The 24,366-nt window shown below is 40.2% G+C and overlaps 1 protein-coding gene across 1 annotated transcript in view; it reads left to right on the top strand.

Annotated features, from left to right (window-relative positions):
- LOC124268660 (selenoprotein S-like) overlaps nt 1-24,366 on the top strand; it is an 84,441-nt gene that overhangs the window by 4,682 nt on the left and 55,393 nt on the right. The window contains exons 3-4 of the mRNA XM_046703637.1: nt 870-976; nt 2,032-2,115. Coding sequence (XP_046559593.1) covers nt 870-976; nt 2,032-2,115 — 191 coding nt within the window. The remainder of the gene's footprint in view (nt 1-869; nt 977-2,031; nt 2,116-24,366) is intronic.

Genomic DNA, 24,366 nt, shown 5'->3' with positions numbered 1-24,366 from the left:
AAACAGCAGTTCCAAAATCGTTTGTGTTCGATTATGAGAAAATGTGATCGATTGCTTGGTCGTTTGGTCACTGCCACCAATCTTCGATTATTTCAATTAATCGGGAACACCACTATTAACTACAGTATTGTATTCATGAATAATTAATCGTATTCGTTACCCAATATTCATGATACGTATCATATTTGCCACATAGTGTATTCGTTGCAGCCCTAGTGATGATGGTTCTTATGAAGAAGGGTGATGAAACTATGCATTTGGACTGTAATTTCATAATCTGTTGACTGATACTCTGGATGAGCAAAGGTCAAGTGACCTGTAGTGGTTGTACCAATATGTGTTGCAGTAGCAAGTACCAAAGTCTGATATTAAGGAGATTGCATTTAGGGGGGATCCACATTATGTCAGACCCGTGAAGGATCCAGGATAGAATAGGTCTTCAGCAACCCATGTGCTTGCCATAAAAGGCGACTATGCTTGTCATAAGAGGCTACTAACAGGTTGGGTCGTCAGTTTCGCTGACTTGGTTGACACATGTCATCGGTTCCCAATTGCACAGATCGATGCGCATGCTGTTGATCACTGGATTGTCTGGTCAAGACTCGATTATTTACAGACTGCCGCCATATAGCTGGAATGTTGCGGAGTGCGGCGTAAAACTAAACTCACTCACTCACTCCACATTATGTCCACTAAAATGAGTGAGTATGGTTTTATGCCACTCTTAGCAATATCCCAGCAATATCATCTTTCTGGGACACCAGAAATGGGCTTCACACATTGTACCCATGTAGGGAATCCGCTGATGATTACTGTTAAAGAAGTCTTGTATCTCTGTCGTAAAACTTTTGAACTGATTTTTACTCCAGATGTAGGTGTGGCTCAGAGCCGCCTTGAGGCCATGGAACAGTCTCGACAGCGTATGCAGGAACAGCTCAATGCCCAGGCAGAAGAATATGCAGAGAAACAGAGAAAGGTATGGGCCTTGTTTTACACCTAGGGATGCCAGGGCATTGTGCCTCTTTGTTTTGATTGTTGCTCATGTTTTGTTTACCCTTGTTTGCCTTGCACAAATCTCCTGGGAGACGTTATTATCTGTACTTGAAGATCACAGGCTGTTTTGTACAAATAGAGATACAGTGTCATTGATTGAATTTAACGTGTGCTAACATGTGAAATCCATTTTATATTTCACATCTGTTTCATTCGTGTCTGTCAAGAATGCAAATGTCTGTGTCTCAGTCATTGAGTTTAATACAATCAGTCACACACTGAAATGTTTTTGCTTGCTAAATATCTTTGCCTGGGGGTCGGTGGGGTAGCCCAGTGGTTAAAGCGTTGGCTCGTCACGCCGAAAGACCCGGGGTCGATTCCCCACATGGGTACAATGTGTGAAGCCCATTTGCTGGAATATTGCTAAAAGCAGCGTAAAACCAAACTCAGTCAGTCAGTCAGTCTTTGCCTGAGAAAGCTATATGATGGACAAATAAATAGAAAGTGGGGTTCATTTTTCGTGGTAATTTAAGTTTCAAACTTTACATTGTTTAAATTTGCAATTTAAAAAAAAATATTTTGACCATGTTCAATTTCCTAAATTGTGTGAAGTAACATGAAATCGATACAATGTAGATCTTCATTCATTTACAGTAATACTTCTCAAATAGTTCTTGTCGCAATTTAGCTGAAATATTGCTGATTGCAGTACGTGTAAAACTAAACTCACTCACTCAAATAGTTCTCACGTGGTAAAGATGCTCTAAACTGTTAACAAGGGCATTGATTTGTTAGGATTTCAATACGTTAAACCCAATCTCACCTCACTCTATTCCTTTTACTCACTGATACGGGCGGTGGGGTAGCCTAGTGGTGATTAGCATTTGCTCGTCACGCCGAAGACCCGGGTTCGATTCTCCACATGGGTACAAAGTGTGAAGCCCATTTTTGGTGTACCCGCCGTGATATTGCTGTAATATTGCTAAAAGCAGCATAAAACCGTACTCACTCACTGATTTTATTTTTTTGGGGTGACAGAAAGAGGAAGAAAAGAGGAAACAAAAGATTGAAGATTGGGATCGTCACTTAGAAGGAAAGGGCTACAGATCCAAGTATAAGCCGGTATGTTCAATATATCTGTCATTTGAAACCATTCATCAACAGTCAGAGACGTAATATGTACGTGAGACGCCTACCGTCTTTCATACGTGAGACAGCCTACCGTGTCTTGTATGTGAGACAGCCTACCGTGTCTTTTACGTGAGACAGCCTACCTTCTCTTGTATGTGAGACAGCCTACCGTGTCTTGTATGTGAGACAGCCTACTGTGTTTTGTACATGAGACAGCTTACCATCTCTTGTACGTGAGACTGCCTACTGTGTTTTGTACGTGAGACAGCCTACTGTGTTTTGTACGTGAGACAGCCTACCGTCTCTTGTATGTTGGACACCCTACTGTGTCTTGTACGTGAGACAGCCTACCGTGTCTTGTACGTGAGGCAGCCTACCGTCTCTTGTGCGTGAGACCGCCTACCGTGTCTTGTACGTGAGACAGCCTACCGTTGCTTGTACGTGAGACAGCCTACCGTCTCTTGTACATGAGACAGCCTGTGGTCTCTTGTATGAAAGTGAGCCTACCATCTCCTGTATGTGAAACAGCCTGCCATCTCTACCTATTACTTTCTCTGCTTGTTTGATTGATAGAGGACCACAAACTGGAGAAACGCAATGTTGTTGTTGCTCTTTTTGTTGTTGTGTGTTGATTTCCAGAGACACAAAGTTAACCCAGAAATCTGTATGTGAAACAAATGATTAAGAAATGTCCTACATTTAACAATTGTATTATACAATTTACTGAGAGGGGACTAACGGGATCGAGTGGACAGGTTTGCTGACTTGGTTGACACATTTCATTGTATCCCATTTGCGCAGATCGATGCTCATGCTGTTGATCACTGAAGTATCTGGTCCAGACTCGATTATTTACAGACTGACCCCATATAGCTGGAATATTGCCGAGTGCGGCGTAAAACTAAACTCATTCACTCACTACTTATCCACTTCAGATACTGTAACGGCTGGAATATATGTCTCGTAAAACTAAACTCACTCACTATGCAAATTAATATGTAATTACAATTTCCGCACTCAGAAGAATAGCAGTAAAACAATTGAATGGCAGAACAATTATAATGGCAGTATGAAATATGATAGCAGTGGTCAAGCTTACCACACATTAAAAAAATACAATAAAATTACAAGTTATTACAAGTTAGATCAACACAGACCCATGTAGATTTTGTTGGTTGATCTGTTGCTTAATGCCAACCTCACCAATATTTCCGCTATATGGAGGCACAGGGGTGGAAATAACTTTAAATTTGCTAATGTACTCCGGTACAGTGGCACATGTAAAATCACTTGCCCTGATCATTTTTCCACTGTACCGGCCGTTTTCTTGTTGATTTTTTAAAATAAACAACATAATTAACATTGGAAAGTCAACTGAACACCGGTACAGTGTGATATACAAATTTGCTTGCCCGACAGAAAAAAACACTGGACTCGGATGTCGGGCAATGGGTTATTTCCACCCCTGAGGCGGTTTGTAAATAATAGAGTCTAGACCAGACAGTCCAGTGATCAACAGCATGAGCATCGATCTGTAATATTTGTAAAATAAAGAGATAGAGGATTGTATAATTACACATGTATTTCTCAGATTGATTTGGATAATTCATTGGTCCGTTTATCCTTAAACTCAGCAATATTCCAGCCATATGGGTAGGGGTGGGCGATAATACTGGTTAACTGGTATATTGCAATTCCAACTTCACAATGCGATATATAGTGATATATTTTTCGCAACCCGGTTCACCCCGAAACGATCGGCAATATCCGTAACCATGATTGATAATTTTCGTGGTGTAAAAAATACTGATAACATTTGTGTTTCCTTTATATTATTATCAATTAATAGCTTTGAGAATGTTTATTGATCATATAACTGCGTTTATGTGACTTTTATACCATATATATAACAAATAAATAGATTGGTACAGCACTCGTTGTAGAGATAAACAAACCAAAATGGCGGCCGCCGCTGCAGATACTTTTTCTCCAGTTACAAAGCGAAGTCTTCAATTTGGAAACATTTTCAATTGATCTCTTGTACAAACGCATCGGACAGATTACACTGGCATTGTTTCAAAAGAAAGGAAACAGTAATTTCATCAGCTTAAACCAGGTGAGCACTTTCACAATATATTGTAATGCGCCAATACATATCCCAATATATCGCAATGCGAAACTTTTGGCAATACCCAACCCTACATAAGGCAGCGGCCTGTAAATCATGGAACCTACATCAGACAATCCAGTGATCAACAGCATGAGCATCAATCTATGCAATTGGGATACGATGACGTGTGTCTAATGACATCTCTCTCTCAGTGGGGCGGTGGGGAAGCCTTGTGGTTAAAGCGTTCGCTCATCACACTGAAGACCCGGGTTCGATTCCCCACATGGGTACAATGTGTGAAGCCCATTTCTGGTGTCTCCCCGCGGTGATGTTGCTGGAATATTGCTATAAGCGGCGTAAAACCAAATCTCTCAGTGTCTCTCTCTGGGTGCCAAATTTTCTAGTTTCCTTCATTCTGTTACAGCGGTTTTTTGACACAGATGAAACCTTGTAAAATACACATGGTAGAATATTCAAGGTCTCCTATCAATTATTGTAATACATTTTCCAAAATATTTTATGAATTTTAGGATGGCATAAAAAATAAAACTGAGCAAATAACAACATGCTGGTAATGACTTCCTTAATTGGTATGATGAAGAGGAACACCTTTTATGGATAGACAATACCCGCCATGTATATATTTCTCCTTGTGCATATGTTGTCTATCACTTGCTTGATAGTGATGTTAGGATCTACAGGGAAATGTCGCATCCACTGAAATTAGAATTTTTCTATCCATATAAAGTGTTCCACTTCATGCGGGTAATGCGTAGAACAGATATGGAAGGATAGCAATATATGGATGAACAACTTCTTTATTTGTGAGAGCGACGTTTCGGTGAAGGTCCTAAAACCGTTATCAAGCAAGTGATGTTAGAACCTACACCGAAACGTCGCTCTCAGAGCAATAAAGAAGTTGTTCATCCATATATTGTAATCCTTCATTACTGCCCCAACGTCTAAATGCCTCTCAAAGAAGTTAGAACAGCTATACCAATACGCAAACTGAACTGCCCAGAAAACTAACAAACCTAGAAATGCATGAATTTCCTATACATTTACCCATACATACCCATGTGCTCACGCCTCCGTGGTGTAGTGGTTAGAGCGTCCGCCCGGAGAGCGGAAGGTCGCGGGTTCGATCCTCGACCGCGTCATACCAAAAGACGTTAAAATATGGTACTTGTTCGTCCCTGCCTGGTGTTAGGCATTAATGGGTACAACAAGGACTGGTTGGCTCGGAGTCAGTATAATGTGTCTGAGTGGGGTATTCATGCTTCACTGCGGCATGGTATCTCAGTAGGCTAGCACTATAAAACCAGCTTAAGTCTGGGCTAGTACAAGCAGCCGCACATACACACGCATGCACGTCATCATATGAGCGAAATATTCTCAAGCACGACGTTAAACCCAATTTTACCTCTCCTCACCATGTGCTGACAGATGTTTCAGAAAATATTACAAAATTAAACTTGTGGACTAATCCATGCAAATTAGATGGGCATTAACTGGAGATTTCTGTTGGCGATGGCTGACTTTAGCATAAAAACGTTGCCAGGGTGAAAAGGCATGATGTTGTTTGTCCTTGAGAATATTTCCTCTGGGGTCACTGTGGTCTTACTATGAGAGTATGTTACCATGGTTACACAGAATCTTAACCATCTGTTTATTTCCTTCTACCGAAGACTTGCCAGTTGCTGTTCAAGGGAGATAACTGTTGAGACTCTATTGAAATGAACCCTTTGCTGTTGATTAAGTTGTCTAAGCTTTCTTGGCTTATTGTTGATCATTGCAGCTAGTCTGCCAAATGGAATACAACTTTGGTCTTTGACATCAGTCAATCTAATTTCCCTATGATGTAAATAATATTGAGTGAAATGTGTGTATCGGCGCTTTTTTGCAATATTCAAGCAACATCATGCGGGAACACGAGTAATGAGCTGTACACATTGTATCCATGCAGGGAGTTGAACCCAGGTCTCCGTGATGAGTGAAAGCTTTAACTACGAGACTCGACCGTTGCCCTGATCTAGGTAATATTTTTGAGTTGGAATAATGAAGAAAGTTTTCCCCCTTTCTTTTATGTTTCATTTTCTGAATTGCCACATGAAGTTATACTGTGTATTCGGAATATTCCTTTGCTCATAGGCATGTACAAAGCTACTCACTCTTCATGTTCCAAATGCTCTGCTTGCTCCTCGGTTTCCCAGTGCTCTGCATTCCCTTCAGTTTCCAATTGCTCTGCATTCCCTTCAGTTTCCAAGTGCTCTGCATTCTCTTCAGTTTCCAAGTGCTCTGCATTCTCTTCAGTTTCCAAATGCTCTGCATTCTCTTCAGTTTCCAAGTGCTCTGCATTCTCTTCAGTTTCTAAGTGCTCTGCATTCTCTTCAGTTTCCAAATGCTCTGCATTCTCTTCAGTTTCCAAGTGCTCTGCTTTCTCTTTAGTTTCCAGTGCTCTGCATTCTCTTCAGTTCCGAATGCTCTGCATCCTCTTCAGTTTCCAAGTGCTCTGCATTCTCTTCATTTTCCAAGTGCTTTGTATACTCTTTAGTTCCAAAATGCACTGCTCACTAATCCTCAACCCAGCAATTGTTTTTGTAGGCCTGTTACAAGTTTGGCAGGCCTGTTATCCATTACAGAATTCAAGTCACCCAAATCCTAGAAACATAATACCGACACATTGTAATCACTGACCCCAAGCTGTGTTGAGAGTTCCATAATCTATTTAGGACTGTCAAATCTACAGGTAAAACAGTTCTGGATTGAAAACACCGTCGTTTATCTACTAATTACTTGACACATCTGAGTATTTGCCCTTATATCCATCACCATCAGCTGTGAGACCATCACATAAAGTCTACTTCCAATCAACCCACTGCTGTGGTGGCATGTGACATATAATTGTACTAAACGTTAGTAATTCATAGGATATGGGATAAACATCAGTGATCGAAGTAATGGACTGCCCACCTGCCCGAGGCTGACAACTTTCGTGTCAGGCTGCCTGAAAAATATCTCCTCCAGCCCGATTGTCTGTCTGATATTTTAAGACTAATCTACTTACTATTCAATCTTATCCAGTGTGCGAAATAGTTCTCAAATTTTGCTACCCAGTCAGGCTAGCTATGCCTGAAAGTTACTAGCCAACAAGATAATTCACTCGACCGAAATTTGAATGTAGAAACTAAGCAAAAGATTACAGAAATAGATGAGAATAAGATATTGTCAACATGACACAGGTTTATCATTAAACTGCTAATATGATGAACCTCTTTATAAGGCCATAATCTTGCATGACTTAAAAGTGCATTATAAGTGAACAAGTCGGAGAGAGTGATATATTTACAAAATGACCCCGTGAAAATTCGCTGACTGTAATTTACTGGCCCGACTGGATTTTTACTAGCCACAGTCTAGCGGGCAAATGGCTATTTCGAACACTGCTCTTATCACTGGACTGGTATTTTGAAGATGAAAGTTGAACTTAGAAAATATGAAAGGTAGACTTTGTTTCCAGATCATGCCTTAAAACTGGTTATTATGATGAAATACTGCTGTGGTGGTATGCGGTTTGTAAAGTCAAACTTCTTTTAATTGTACTAATCATTCATAATTCATAGGATGTGGGATAAACATGCAGCATAATAGTGATATGATTGTGTCGTTAAAGCAAGCGATCATAGCACTACAGTGCTCGTAGTGAGTGAGTGAGTGAGTTTAGTTTTACGCCGCACTCAGCAATATTCCAGCTATATGGCGGCGGTCTGTAAATAATCAAGTCCGGACCAGACAGTCCAGTGATCAACAGCATGAGCATCGATCTACGCAATTGGGAACCGATGACATGTGTCATCCAAGTCAGCGAGCCTGACCACCCGATCCCGTTAGTCGCCTTTTACGACAAGCATGTCGCCTTTTATGACAAGAATGGGTTGCTGAAGACCTATTCTAACCCGGATCTTCACGGGTCCTAAAGTGCTCGTAACTCCCATACCTTAGCTATATAATATAGCACTGACTTAAAAGAGTCTTAGTTTTGAGATTTCTCTGTACAGTGGCACTCAGTCTTGTAAGTGCAAGCTGGGAATTATCAAGAACGGAATCAGTAATTCTGAGTATTCAAGTACTTTTAAAGATTCTAGGGATTGAACATTTCACTCATACTTGTTACAAATATTTTGATAGTGGTGTTCTAATATGGGGTGATGGAGTAGTGGGGTAGCCTAGTGGTTAAAGCATTCACTCATCGCGCTGAAGGCCTGGGTTCGATTCCCCACATGGGTACAATGTGTGAAGCCCATTTCTGTGTCCCCCACCATGAAATAAAAAGTGGGGTTCATTTTTCGTTGTAGTTTAAGTTTCAAACTTTACATTTTTTAAATTTGCAATTTAAAAAAAAATAGTCCGACCATGTTCAATTTCCTTAATTGTGCGAAGTATCTTGAAATCGGTACAGTGTGGATCTTCATTCATTTACAGTAATACTTCTCAAATAATTCTTGCCGCAATATAGCTGAAATATTGCTGAGTGCAGTTCGTGTAAAACTAAACTCACTCACTCAAATAGTTCTCACGTGAAAAAGATGCTCTAAACTGTTAACATGGGCATTGATTTGTTATGATTTCAATACGTTAAACCCAGTCTCACCTCACTTTATTCCTTTTACTCACTGATTTGGGCAGTGGAGTAGCCTAGTGGTTTAAGCATTCACTCATCACGCCAAAGACCCGGGTTCGATTCCCCACATGGGTACAATGTGTAAAGCCCATTTCTGTGGCCCCCACCATGATATTGCCTAAATATTGCTAAAAGTGGCGTAAAACCAACTCACTCACTCACTCACTCACTCACTCACTCACTCACTCACTCACTCACTCACTCACTCACTCACTCACTCACTCACTCACTCACTCACTCACTCACTCACTCACTCACTCACTCACTCGCCTCGAGTCAGAAAACTGCATCAGTTGTTTATGTCTTCATTTAACAAACATAACAAAAAGAAAAATCTAAGTTTAATGTGATGTTTCACATTTTATGAATATTGATTAGACTCCATAGACAATAAGGGGCAATGGGATGGCCTGATGGTTAATGCATCCGATCGCCACACTGAAGACCTGGGTTCCATTCCCCACATGGGTGCAATGTGTGAAGCCCATTTCTGGTGTCCCCCACCGTGATCAGGGGTGGAAATAACCCATTGCCCGACGTCCGAGTACAGTGTTTTTTTCTGTCAGGTAAGCAAATTTATATATCACACTGTACCAGAGTCCAGGTGACTTTCCAATGTTAATTATGTGGTTTATTTAAAAAATCAACAAGAAAATGGCCGATATATAGTCGAAAAATGATCAGGGCAAGTGATTTTACATGTGCCACTGTACCGGAGTACCCTTGCAATTTTAAAGTTAATTCCACCCCTGGGTGATATTGCTGGAATATTGCTAGAAGCGGCATTAAATGACAGTCACTCACTCAAGTAAAGGTGCTTCACAAGTCATTGGACCCCTTAATATCAGACTTTGGTACTTGCTACTGCAACACATATATATATAGGAGCATCCACTACAGGTCACTTGACATTTGCCCATCCAGATTACTCACTCACTCAAGAACTTATGGTGGTGTGTGGTCCTGAGCATAGAGCTCAGATCACGAATCAGGTGAAGTTATGTAACGATGGGCGGGGAGAGTCCTTGGATGGACGACCGTGTTTTGCAGCTTGACTCCTGAGAGTTTCTAGTGCTTCAGTCCTACCCCACAATGAAGCACATGTGGTACATGTTATCTCACAGTAGGCAAATGAGTTTGTTCAAAATTGCCTCTGTTCACTCAGCAGAAAATGGGTACCCGGTGGGATAAAGTCTTTAGACTGTAACTTCCTAGTGCCTGTAAAGTAGCTTGGGTTATCCGGGGTAAAAGTAATACACAGATTGTTTGGGATCTTCAAGCATGCATCATGCATGGAGAAATGTGCATGACAAATGGAGTATTATTATAATTATTAAGAACTTACTCATTCAATAAATTCCTCTGATGTCAAGTTTTGAATTTATTCATTATTATGTCTTTCAGTGGCATTTAGAAGTTGTACATGGATGTCCAAGATTCTTTTTCCTTTTTTTTTCTCCAAGATTTCTCTACATAACACTGACTGTGAGGTCTTCTTACCAACTACCCACAAGCTGTTAGTCTATTTCATTATTTACAACAATTTTCGCTGAAGCTGTACATCATGTTTATTCAGTTTCAGTGTATATGAAGAAGAAACTCTTCAGTCAAAGTGATGTTATGTCAACATATAGTTGAAAATGATTGAAAAGGTATTATTTATTCATACAGATCACCAACTCTTAACTTGTAAGTACAGATTATCTGACCCTTGTGAACAAAATGAAGAATGACTAATGTCCCAAGTTAAGGGTATTAAGTGACAGAAGGCAATCATTCAAGAGGACGGGAGACATTTTTACGATCAAGATATATCATTATCCACCTACCTAACAAAGTTTTGCACACAATATTTCGTTTTGTTTGTTGTTTTGTGCGTCACTCAGCAATATAAGAAATCTTAATAATTGAGTGTGAACCAAACAATCCAGTGACTGACGTCATGAGCATCAATCTACTAGATAAAACATGTATCAACTAAGTCAGAGAGTCAGACAACTCGACCCTGTTTGCCATCTCTTCCAGCAAGCATGGATTGCTCATGACAAACTCATTCTGCTCTAAACTCCATCATTGCTTTTGTTTTGGATCATTTTAATTTAAAAATCTAAGCATGGGTAACATTATTGTTGTAAAAATACATGCATTGAAATATAACGACTTGAGTCAATTTGATAATAAGCAACAAGCTACCGGTGACCAACCCTACTCCTTAAACCTGATTGGGTAGCATAGTGGTTCAAGTGTTAACCGTCATGCTGAAGTCCCGGGTTCGATTCCCCACAAGGGTACAATTATTAAAGATTATCGATATGAAAATAGTGTCGATTATATCGTACATAAACTTTTGTGATAGAATAAAGTTTTAATTTACTCACGCATTAGACAAGTTAGGTTTTTAATCATGGGCTACTTCTAAATTATGTTCAGGACGCTGTTCTGTTAGTAACTCGGCCCATGCATAAACATGACACCACTCACCAGTGATGTGAAATATTTTATTTTCTTTCAGACTTTATTTACCGCCATATAGCTGGAATATTGCTGAGTGTGGCGTAAAACTAAACTCACTCACTGATTTCAGACTTTTTTCAGCATTTTTGTTCATTTACTTTTCTGATATTTGTCAATAATCAATCGATATTTAGTTAACCATTATGGATCTCCATGATCTGTATTGATAGCCGCTCGCAGTGTTCACGAATAGTGTCTGACCCTCTGACAAATCCGGCAGATTCGCCAACGGTCAGACAGAAGTCTACAACCCACCAGCCCCAGTGTCTGACTGTATATTTCACGATGACTTTGACTGAAGTTGTTATATGTGACATGTGACACTAGTTTGCTGTTTATAAATATTATGTTTGTTAATAATTTCAATGTCAATTATAAGAAATATTAAATCTGAAATGTGTGTTTAATTTTATTCCATGGGTCCTGTGCATTTTTAATGGGTCAGACAGACATCTGAAACTTACAAGACCCAATGTCCTGTGACTTTGAAACACCATTCGTGAACACTGCTCTCGTCACGCCAAAGACCTGGGTTCGAATCCCCACATGGGCAAAATGTGTGAAGCCCATTTCTTGTGTCCCCCATCGTGATATTGCTGGAATAATGCTAAAAGCGGCGTTAAACTAAACTCAGTCAGTCAGTATATTGATAGCCAGACCCGGTTCAAGACCATCACTAAATAAGTACAGTATCTTCAACGGGATATTCAACTTTATCTCACCTCCCCTTGCTTGTAGAGATTTCTCAACGACGTGTTAACATGGTGTGGTTGAGAGAGTGCTTGTATAGACATATGATGATAGCAGTGGCATTATACTTCAACACTGAGACCATATTTTCTCTGATCCGGGCCTGCTATCTTTTTCACGGTTACGACCCATAGGTGATCATCAAACTGATCCACCATAATTGAATCTTTGTCAAAGGTGCTTATCTCGTGGGTGTGATATTGCTCACAGTCATTTGGCCAGATGAAAGAAGATTAATATTTTATCAGTGATAGCCATTTTCTCGGAAGTGTTTCTTGGCACGTTATGGACCATGAAGCGAGAAATGAACCAAAGTAATGTGGCATTATCACTGGGTAATTCGTGGCTTGTTGAACACATGTTTAAAAGTCTGTCACGCTAGATTCTGTCCGTCACACAAAACTGACTACAGATGATGATATTAGCAGGGAGAAGCGATCTGTGTGTTAAGATGGTTCAACGGAGGAAATAAAACTGTGGCACTTTGTAAAGTTCAGGTCTAAATGGGGTTTGTTTGGATAGATGGATTGATCAAACATGTGTGGGCACATTGAAAATGGAAGGATGGGAATCGTGGAATGGGAACAAGGATGGATGGATGGATGGATGTATTTTAGTGATAGATGAGAACATTCATAGATGGGCAATTTTACCAGTAGTTGGGGGATTTGGGAATGATGGGTGAATAGATGGATGGGCAATTGTACCAGTAGTTGGGAGATTTTGAAATGATGGATAAATAGATGGATGGGCATTTGTACCAGTAGTTGGGGGATTTTGGAATGATGGATGAATAGATGGATGGGCAATTGTACCAGTAGTTGGGGGATTTGGGAATGATGGATGAATAGATGGATGGGCAGTTGTACCAGTAGTTGGGAGATTTTGGAATGATGGATGAATAGATGGATGGGCAATTGTACCAGTAGTTGGGAGATTTTGGAATGGTGGATGAATATATGGATGGGCAATTGTACCAGTAGTTGGGGGATTTTGGAATGATGGATGAATAGATGGATGGGCAATTGTACCAGTAGTTGGGGGATTTTGGAATTGTGGATGAATAGATGGATGGGCAATTGTACCAGTAGTTGGGGGATTTTGGAATGATGGATGAATGGATGGATGGGCAATTGTACCAGTAGTTGGGGGATTTGGGAATGGTGGATGAATATATGGATGGGCAATTGTACCAGTAGTTGGGGGATTTTGGAATGATGGATGAATAGATGGATGGGCAATTGTACCAGTAGTTGGGGGATTTTGGAATGATGGATGAATAGATGGATGGGCAATTGTACCAGAAGTTGGGGGATTTGGGAATGATGGATGAATGGATGGATGGGCAATTGTACCAGTAGTTGGGAGGTTTTGGAATGATGGATGAATATATGGATGGGCAATTGTACCAGTAGTTGGGGGATTTGGGAATGATGGATGAATAGATGGATGGGCAATTGTACCAGTAGTTGGGGGATTTGGGAATGATGGATGAATGGATGGTTGGGCAAGTGTACCAGTAGTTGGGGGATTTGAGAATGATGGAGGAATGGATGGATGGGCAATTGTACCAGTAGTTGGGAGGTTTTGGAATGATGGATGAATGGATGGATGGGCAATTGTACCAGTAGTTGGGGGATTTGGGAATGATGGATGAATGGATGGATGGGCAATTGTACCAGTAGTTGGGGGATTTGAGAATGATGGAGGAATGGATTGATGGGCAATTGTACCAGTAGTTGGGGGATTTTGGAATGATGGATGAATGGATGGATGGGCAATTGTACCAGTAGTTGGGGGATTTGGGAATGATGGATGAATAGATGGATGGGCAATTGTACCAGTAGTTGGGGGATTTTGGAATGATGGATGAATAGATGGATGGGCAATTGTACCAGTAGTTGGGGGATTTTGGAATGATGGATGAATGGATGGATGGGCAATTGTACCAGTAGTTGGGGGATTTGGGAATGGTGGATGAATATATGGATGGGCAATTGTACCAGTAGTTGGGGGATTTTGGAATGATGGATGAATAGATGGATGGGCAATTGTACCAGTAGTTGGGGGATTTTGGAATGGTGGATGAATAGATGGATGGGCAATTGTACCAGAAGTTGGGGGATTTGGGAATGATGGAGGAACGGATGGATGGGCAATCGTACCAGTAGTTGGGAGGTTTTGGAATGATGGATGAATGGATGGATGGGCAATTGTACCAGTAGTTGGGGGATTTGGGAATGATGGATAGATGGGATTGATTTGTGATACAATAAAGTAGGGATGGCTGGGCCATTTTTATCAGATGATTTAAGAATGATGGATAGATGGATGGGCAATTATACAAGTAACTGAGGGGTTTTGGATGCATGGGTAGATGAATGGATGAATGGGTAATTATACCAGTAGTTGGGAGATTTTGGAATGATGGATGAATGGATGAATGGGTAATTATACCAGTAGTTGGGAGATTTGAGAATGATGGATGAATGGATGGATGGGCAATTGTACCAGTAGTTGGGGGATTTGGGAATGATGGATGAATGGATGGATGGGCAATTATACAAGTAACTGAGGGATTTTCGATGCATGGGTAGATGAATGGATGAATGGGCAATTATACCAGTAGTTGGGAGATTTTGGAATGATGGATAGATGGGCAATTGTACTAGTAGTTGGGGGATGTTGGAATGATTGATGGATGAATGGATGGATGGGCAATTGTACCAGGTGTTCGGAGTGTTTGGAATGATGGATAGATTGATGGTTAATTGTACTAGTACTTGGGGGATTTTGGAATGATGGAGTATGAATACGCTCCGGCATGTAATGAGATTGTGGGTTGCCTTAACCATCTTTTGTCTAAATTGGATGTGTCGAATCATAGTTGTCATAAACTTATTTGGGAGTCCCAAGTATCTAAGTTCAGAATATAGGCTGAAGACTCAAACTGTTCATGTACATACATCTACCGGTAATATTCGAGTACACTGAGGTTATCATCAGATATGTGGTATGACACCAAAGAAAATTGTAGTGATTGCAGAATATGATGTTCTATTTTTACAACCATGTTGCGTCTGACAGACTCGTAAATTTTTGGTACAGACTGCTCGTCTAAAATTACATCACATGACAACACAAACTTATTGCGTTTCAAGTCGTAAAGATTTTTACAGTTCTTCCGGAATAATGCATTTCAAATGAATCGATATATCCAAACTTAAATCTCGAGCGGAGCTGAAATTTGATTTTGTATTTCTTCGGAAAACATATTTCAGATGTCTTTGGTATTGATATTGTTTGGGTGGGTGGGTGAGTGAGTGAGTGAGTGTTGGGTGGGTGGGTGGGTGTGTGAGTGAGTGAGTGAGTGAGTGGCATATTATTTCTGCAATCCAGAGTGGACGGTCCTGCAGATTTTGATTGAGTAAATCTGACAAGTTATTTTATCACCCCAAAAGTGGAGTCCTATTGAGACACCCATGGGTGAATGGGCAGCATTTTATGTCACACAATTATTAACAGCCTCACAAAGTGACACATGGGCCTGCCTACACTAGTGGTGGTCCGATTAATTGAAATAATCGAAGATTGGTCACAGTGACTAAACGACCAAGCAATCGATCATGTTTTCTCATGATCGAAAACAAACAATTCTGGAACACTTGTTTTCATCAACAATATTTTTCACAAGGTTGGTTTTATCTATTACATTTCATAAGCACTACAAGCTTGTTCCAAGTCGTGATTGAATTTATCTTAAAGACACCAAGAAATTTATAGTTCCTAAGATACTAACATCCTTTAAAGATGTGAAATTTGCCCAAAACACCCCAAAAATAACTACGTTTTTTTCCTTATATTTTTGTGCATTAACAAATTTCATAAATGACGCTAACCAATTATTTTCGATGATTGATCGTGGTAATGAACCAATCATCAATTATGAGATTTTAACCAATTCCCAACACTAGCCTTCACTACAGATATGTAGAAACATACAGACAATTCTACTAAATTTGAAGGGGTCCTGCAGGCATCCTCCCCAGCTACCCCAGCTACCCCAGCCACCCCCCTGTCTACTGCTGCTATACAGCTCACAGTGACTAATAACCACTGGGGAGTCAATATAACCCGTGTACCGGGAGACGAACATGACTGTTATGGAGAGGCTGAATTATCAGTCCTTCCTGGATTCCGCGATTCCGCGGTTGCAGAATAAATCGCGGAAATTACCTTTTGATGCAGAAAAACGTATGGTCTACGGAAAACGTATTTTCATGCAGAATGCCTGCAGAACTTGCCTTTTTTCTGCTGCAGAATTTACTTATTTTGAAAGTTGAATCAAGATTGACTATCAACCGAAACAAAAAATAGGGGTAAATGTCAAAAGTATGATTGGTTACACAAAAACAAACTGAGACATTTGTTATAACGATATTTTTAAAATGTTCACAAATAAAGATGATTTTTTCATAAGGTAATATTTTCTTCAGCACATTACAATAATATTATTTGAATTTGACACTGCTATTTTGTTCACAAAATCAATCTTTTTGAAGATTGAAATTGCTTTGTTTTGTGTGGGTTTTTTTCAAATTTTTAACTGCAGAATTTTTTTCAGAATTTTGAAAAATGGGAAGCAGAATTTACTTAAATTTACCGCAAAATTCTTAAACATTTCTCACGGAATCCAAGAGGGACTGAATGGATGGCTACACAACCGGATCAACTCCTCAATCAGTGAACCTTGGCATAACTGTTTTTCCAGTTTATTCAAGTTTTCACTGACAATATCCATCGCTTCATTTACCGAGATTTAACCTGGTTTGGTAAGGTGATGAACAATTTGTCTTTTATATTATTAACCCCTGTTATTCACAGATACTGTTTCTATTCATGTGGAAATGTTACTTGATTTACCTTTTCCAAAACCAAAGAATTATTTTTCTTAATAAATATGGTAAAACTGTGAAAACACAATTCTAGATTAATTGCTTAAAAAATAAAAGGTGTTGGTCTTGAGTTGAATAAAGAAAATTCGTTCACCTTTTGAACATTGAAGTTAACTCATTTATTTCAATAATAATTATGTCAGTTGTTTATATTTCTGCTTTATGCTCTGATCCAGCTTTATGATGATGGCCTGTAACAAGTAAAATCTGGACCAGATAAACCAGTGATTAATATTATTGACCATATTTTTGTTTGATGCTGCACTCGGCAAATCTCCAGTTACCCAATACCTCGGTACATGATGGCTGTCTGCATATAATAGAGTCTGAACCAGATAAACCAGTGATTAATATTATTGACCATATTTTTGTTTGATGCTGCACTCGGCAAATCTCCAGTTACCCAATACCTCGGTACATGATGGCTGTCTGCATATAATAGAGTCTGGACCAGACAATCCCATGATTGACATCATGAACATTGATCTACACAGTTATGATACAATGACATATGTCAACTTCATCAGCAAGCCAGATCACCTGGTTCCATTAGTTCATCTTGTGATGGGGCGCTGGGGTAGCCTAGTGGTTAAGGCGTTTGCTCATCACTCTGAAGACCTGGGTTTGGTTCCCCTCATGGGCACTATGTGTGAAGCCGATTTCTTGTGTCCCCTGCTGTGATATTGCTGGAATATTGCTAAAAGCGGCATAAAACTAAATTCACTCACTCACTCTTCTTGTGACAGGCATAGGATACTGAAGACCCTGGTCAAATCAGGGCCTTGATTTTCGAAGCTCTCTGAGTGCTAAGATAGTCGTAAGTGCCATACATTAACATTAACTTACGACTATCTTAGCGATAAGAGAGCTTCGAAAATCGAGGCCCAGATCTTTATCTTCTTTCTCCAGCCACTGCATGATGACATTCAGTGAAGTGAGTGAGTGAGTGAGTTTAGTTTTACGCCGCACTCAGCAGTATTCCATTCAGTGGAGAAAGTCACTGAGCTCATAGCAGTTTTGCCATCTAAACAAACATAAGGTGTTAGGGATCCATTCTAATCCAGAATTACTGCATGGCTTATCTAGCTTTCTCAAGCTTTCTTTTCTTTGTTTGGGACCCGTGAGGATCCAGGTTAGAACAGGTCTTCAGTAACCCATGCTTGTCGTAAGAGGCGACTGACAGGATCGGGTGGTCAGGCTCGCTGACTGGGTTGACACATGGCATCAGTTCCCAATTGCGTATATTGATGCTCATGCTGTTTATCACTGGTCCAGACTCAATGATTTACAGATCGCTCCCATATAGCTGGTATATTGCTGAAAGCAGCGTTAATCAACAAACAAACAGACAAATTCACAGATCTGTGATGATGACAACTGAAAATCCGGAACTAATTACCAGTCCTCCATTCATTGATTTTACTCCAATCAGCCTGGCCGGACTGACCCCGAGGACGGATCTTACAGAACCCAAATTGAACAGGTCCGAAATTGAAAATTTATTATCCCCGCCTTGATGTCCTACAGAGGGCAATCTTCATATAGCAGGAACTTAGATTGAATGTCCTGCCTGATCAGTATTATCTGCTACTTCCTGGAGCGGTGGGGTAGCCTTGTGGTTAAAGCGTTCACCTATCACAAGAGCCGGGTTCGATTTCTCACATGGGTACAATGTGTGAAGCCCATTTCTGGTGTCTCCCGCCGTGATGTTGCAGGAATATTTCAAAAAGTGGTCTAAACCATACTCACTCCCGCCATTTCGGCATTCACTCAGCCGGAGTCGGACCCTATTACAGATCAATGTATCAAACTTTGGTTTGGAGTACATCATTGTCTTGCTTTTCTGAAGACGGGGTTTAAGGAATAATTCCAAACATCGATATCCTTACAAATCAAATTTCATATATTAAATATATAACATCAGTTGAAGAGGACAACAACCCTAATTATTTGCTAAAACAGATTTATATTTGGCATAAAGGGCTGAATAGCTGTGAATCAATGATAATTTGTGAATAGGTGTTTTCAGATGGGATTAAAATGTCCTGCCTGACCAATAGCAATCGCTGTTCCAACATTTTGCATTAACAGGTGGGGCGGTGGGGTAGCCTAGTGGTTAAAGGGTTAATTTGTCACGCAATAATCTAGGTTCAATTCCACACATGGGTACAATGTGTGAAGCCCATTTCCGGTGTCCATCGCCATGATATTGCTGGAACATTGCTAAAAGCGGCGTAAAACCTCACTCACTCACTCATAAAAAGGTAATCAGTTATTGCCTGAAGTCACACAGCAGTAGTCAGCATGTCTTCTGATATAATGACAAATCCCTGTTTCAAACTTTGGCTTTCCGATCACCAATTTATGCAGGAAAAACCTTGGCATAACTGTTTTACCAGTTGTCTTTCGGAAGTAACATACAAATTTATTCAAGTTTTTGCAGACAATATCCACATTTTTATTTCCCAAGATTTAACCTTTTTTCGCAAAGTCATAAACAATTTTCTCATATATGAAACCTTTGTCTTAAAAAATCTTGTTTCTATATTGATACAATTGACATTAATCAATCGCCAAGATCGGAAATGTCCCAAGGCCGTCAGATTCTGTTCTTGCCATGCTTTTGTGGTTCAAATGAAAAGAGGTGTATGATACATTGACATCCGATGTCGGATGCTGCAGGCAGACTGGGTATATGGTTACCAATCTTCTTATCATGGACAAGAATGAGGAAGAGGTGAAGAATGGTCGTAGATATATATGCGTTGTTGTCCTCCCGCAGGTTATAGATGACCTTTTGAAGCCACCAATGCTGGTGTGGTGGACTCTTGTAATGATAGTTTCATATTTAATTGAACCCCTGATCCGACCCCAGGCACCGTCATAGCGGATTGTGCGGTGTCAAAAAAGTGAGTACCCTCAAAGCTCGATCTTTGAGAAATTCTGAGATTCTGTGTCCATGAAGTTCTGTCCATAATTCTGTCTGCAGATTGTTATGTTTTGCTGAACAAAATATGAAATGTTTTTTTTTGTTCAATTAAGAGGCTAATATAGTGGTATTTTGATTTGATGATTTCAGGGCAGTTACTTACACTAATTCAAGTTTGGTGTAAGGGGAAACTAATGTGAGTTGGTTTTTATGCTGCTTTCAGCAATATTCCAGTTTTATTACAGCACAAGGCACCGGAAATGTACTTCTCAGATTGTATGGATGTTGGGAATCAAAACCAGTCCTCTGGCAGGGTGAAGCGACACTTTAGCCATTGGGCTAACCATCAACCTCTGTCCAAGGTGGACTGATCTGTTTTTTCTTGGCTTATGCTCGTCAAACTGTTTTATGTACGGTTACCATTTAGTTATTAATTTATATTTGCAATTCGAATGAAAATGAAAATAAATGACTTTAAATACTATTATCTTAATTGATGTTAATTGTAAAAAGGGAAAAGAGTTCACTGCAAATACAAAACACAAGTGAAGCCTTGCATTGCAAGTGTTTTACAATGTTTGGAGTATAAGATACACTTTTAAAAGCCACATCCGTTTGTTCAGTAATTTACCTGAACATTCACATGAGTCACGAGTGCCACTGGGGAGCTTAATTTGAAATTCAGACATGTTTGTTTTAAAATATTTTTTATCATTTACAACTGACATGGAAGGAACTGATAAGAATTTATGATCACCATAGGATGGAGTATTGTTGACTGGGCAGTGAAAACTGCAATATTCTCACCATGGTACCTCACTCACGCTCACAGAGCCACTCAGGGCTACAGGGACGTTTTGGAGCCACTCCGGGCTACAGATAAGGTTAGGAGCCGCTCAGGGCTACAAATAAGTTTTGGAGCCACTCGGGGCTACAGATAAGTTTTGGAGCCACTCAGGGCTACAGATAGGTTTTGGAGCCACTCAGGGCTACAGATAAGTTTTGGAGCCCCTCACGGCTACAGATAAGTTTTGGAGCCCCTCACGGCTACAGATGAGTTTTGCAGATTCAGGGCTACAAATAAGTTTTGGAGACGCTCAGGTCTACAAATAAGTTTTGCAGCCACTCACAGCTACAGATGAGTTTTGGAGCCGCTCAGGGCTGCAGATAAGTTTTTCAGATTAGTTTTGCAGCCACTCACGGCTACAGATAAGTTATGGAACCACTAGAATAAAGGCTCCAGATAGGTATGGAGTTATGGAGTATTTATTCATTTGTCAGGGATGGACACCAGTCTTTAAATGCCTACCTGTATGTACATGGAAGGTAGACCTCGTTGTCTGGCCTGTAGTTTCAAATTTGTTCAGGTACTTGTGATCTGCGATAAGTTTATGTGTGTCGGTTTATTTGTCCCAGTCAGCAGCACTGGTTGTTATGATGGCCAGAACACCTGTCTGTAGGTCCATGGAAGGTAGATATGGTGTTGGCCTGTAGTTTCAAACATGTTTAGTTACTTGTGGCTAGAACCCGTGAAAATCCGGGGTAGAATAGGTCTTCAGCAACCCAAGCTTGCCACAAAAGGCGACTATGCTTGTCGTAAGAGGCGACAAATGGGATCGGGTGGTCAGGCTCGCTGACTTGGTCTACACATGTCATCGGTTCCCAATTGCGCAGATCGATGCTCATGCTGTTGATCACTGGAATGTCTGGTCCAGACTTGATGACTTACAGACCGCCGCCATATAGCTGGAATATTGCGGAGTGCGGCGTAAAACTCAACTCAGTCACTCCCTGTAAGAAAATATTTTTATGCCCCCGCCATATATGGCAGGGGCATATAGGGTTACCCTCGGTGTCCGTCCGTCCGTCCGTCCGTCTGTACGAAACAGGGAATGTATTCTATCCACTTCTCCACCATAACCGCTCTGTGGAATTCAATGAACTTATACATGGGCTTTCTTGGGACTCTAATGGTGTGCATCTCGTATTTTGTTTTTTTATTTTATTGGTTTTTATTTGTAAGTTTAGAGACATTGAACTTAGTTACATTTTGCTGAATTTCTCTATGATGATAGTGTAATAGGGGATGAAATCTATCCACTTCTCCACAAAAACTGCTCAACAGAATTGAATGAACTTGTACATGTCTTTTGTAGGGACTCTAAAGGTGTGCATTTCGTAATTTTTTTGTGCAATTTCTTAATTTTGTCACTTTTACAGATGTTTGAACTTAGTTGAATTTTGTTCTATTCAGCCAGTGTTCTTTCCATCCAACAGGTGGTGTAAGTTATCCACATCTCCACAAAAACTGCTCAACAGAATTGATTAAGCTTATACATGTTTTTCATTGAGACTCAAAAGGTGTGCATGTCATAGTTGCATAGATGTTTATTGAACTTGTTCGTGAATTTTGTTCAATTATAGATCTTTATATGTCTTATGAATGTCAGCGGGGGCATCCATGTCCCTGGACACAATTTTTTCTTGTTTAGAAATGTGATTGCAGTTCCTTTTGTGTCAAATGGGTGACTGCAGGGTGTCTGGGATTTTCAAAAAGATGATTATGCTTCAGACGGGGGAAAATAGAAATTGTCTGCTACAGAGATTACACTGTTGCAAGGAATTATTTTGTTGAAAAAAATTAGGATCTTAGTTAGGATCTCATTAATAACCTATCAAGTCTCCATACAAGTTCCTAGCCTGGTCGAGCAGAGATAATATAGTGACGCAGATAAGTTATTCCCGAAAACTGGTGAATTATAAAAAAATAGTAAGGACAATGTATATTTGTGGTTATGGAAATAGTTATGGTACATCTTGTCAGCCAATGAGAATACAGAACAAATTTCACGGCACACACTGCTGACAATTAGCGAGTCTGATGCCGATGTTAGTGATTGGACAAAATGGAAAGTAATGAATGTAACAAGTACTTCATGATTTGACGTTGTATTCGGCAATTGTTCAGAGTAGACTGCAGCATTTAGGGCTTCAACCTGGAACAAACGTTATAGCGAAACATTTTCAAGCTCAAGCTTTTACTGGTATGGATAATATATATTTCATCACACTCGGACTTGATTTAATCTATGTTAATAATACCTCTGACTTACTGTTGCAACATGGAATGATGTAGTATAAATGAATCTCGTGGGCACTGCTTCCTTCTTAGCCTAGCTTTTGGATTTGCATGTGTGCATGTCTCTTTCATATGCGCCAGACTCGAAATGATGGGAACATTTCTCCTGCCTAAATCTGTCTTTTCACTTTCTGAAAACGGAAGAAATGGTGTCTCTTTCCATTGTTCGATGATGCCATGCATCCCCAGGCAATGGAATACACCATCGTGCCATTTACAAAAACGACAGAAACAACACGATTTGTATTACTGTAGCTCTTGTTCTTTGGCAATATGGCTGACTCTAGTCACATATGACGTCACGAGCTGAAAGGTCACGTGAGTTCCAGCTGAAGATGCAAAATGTCCGAAGCTCAGATAACAGAAACTGTTTTCGTGATTAAAACATCAATGAACCATTTTGAATTAATAATTGAATTACATGTTTCTGATGACTTTATCTTCCATCCAGCAAATTATTGCAATTTTCTAGTATTCTCCTTTAAAAATAATTTCTGTCTGCTTAAATTGCTTTATGAGGGTTACAAACCCGTGAAAGTCCGGGTTAGAATTGATCTTCTGTAACCCATGCTTGTCTCCCCGTGAAGGTCCAGGTTAGAATTGATCTTCTGTAACCCAAGCTTGTCGTAAGAGGCGACTAACTGGATCAGGTGGTCAGGCTCACTCACTTGGGTGACACATGTCATCGTATCCCTATTGCATAGATTGATGTTCATGCTGTTGATCACTGGATGGTCTGGTCCAGATGTAATTATTTACAGACCGCCCTCACATAGCTGGAATATTGCTGATTGCGGCGTAAAACATCAAGAAAAACCAAAAAAAAACCCCACTGTCACATAGGGTGGACTCATTTTCTCTTCAGTTTTGGAATTTACATATACTGAAGCTAAATAGGTCTGCAGTGGTTGTAGAAGAGGCAATGAAACCTGTGTGCTCTTTCCCTGAGGTTGTTGATGATGCTGAATAATGTTACTAAAAGTTCAAGAGCTCTATCCTGTTACTTTTTACAGCCTAGTAGTTCCACACTGACAGACCGCCTCCGTGGTGTAGTGGTTAGAGCGTCCGCCTGGAGAGCGGAAGGTCGCGGGTTCAATCCCCGACCGCGTCATACCAAAAGACGTTAAAATATGGTACTTGTTGGTCCCTGTCTGGCTCTCGGCA

Source organism: Haliotis rubra, unplaced genomic scaffold (genome assembly GCF_003918875.1).
Source record: "Haliotis rubra isolate DU_JTF1 unplaced genomic scaffold, ASM391887v1 Scf1398, whole genome shotgun sequence".
Lineage (NCBI taxonomy): Eukaryota > Metazoa > Mollusca > Gastropoda > Lepetellida > Haliotidae > Haliotis > Haliotis rubra.
Note: the sequence above shows the minus strand (reverse complement) of the source record. Positions and strands in the feature narration are given on the sequence as shown.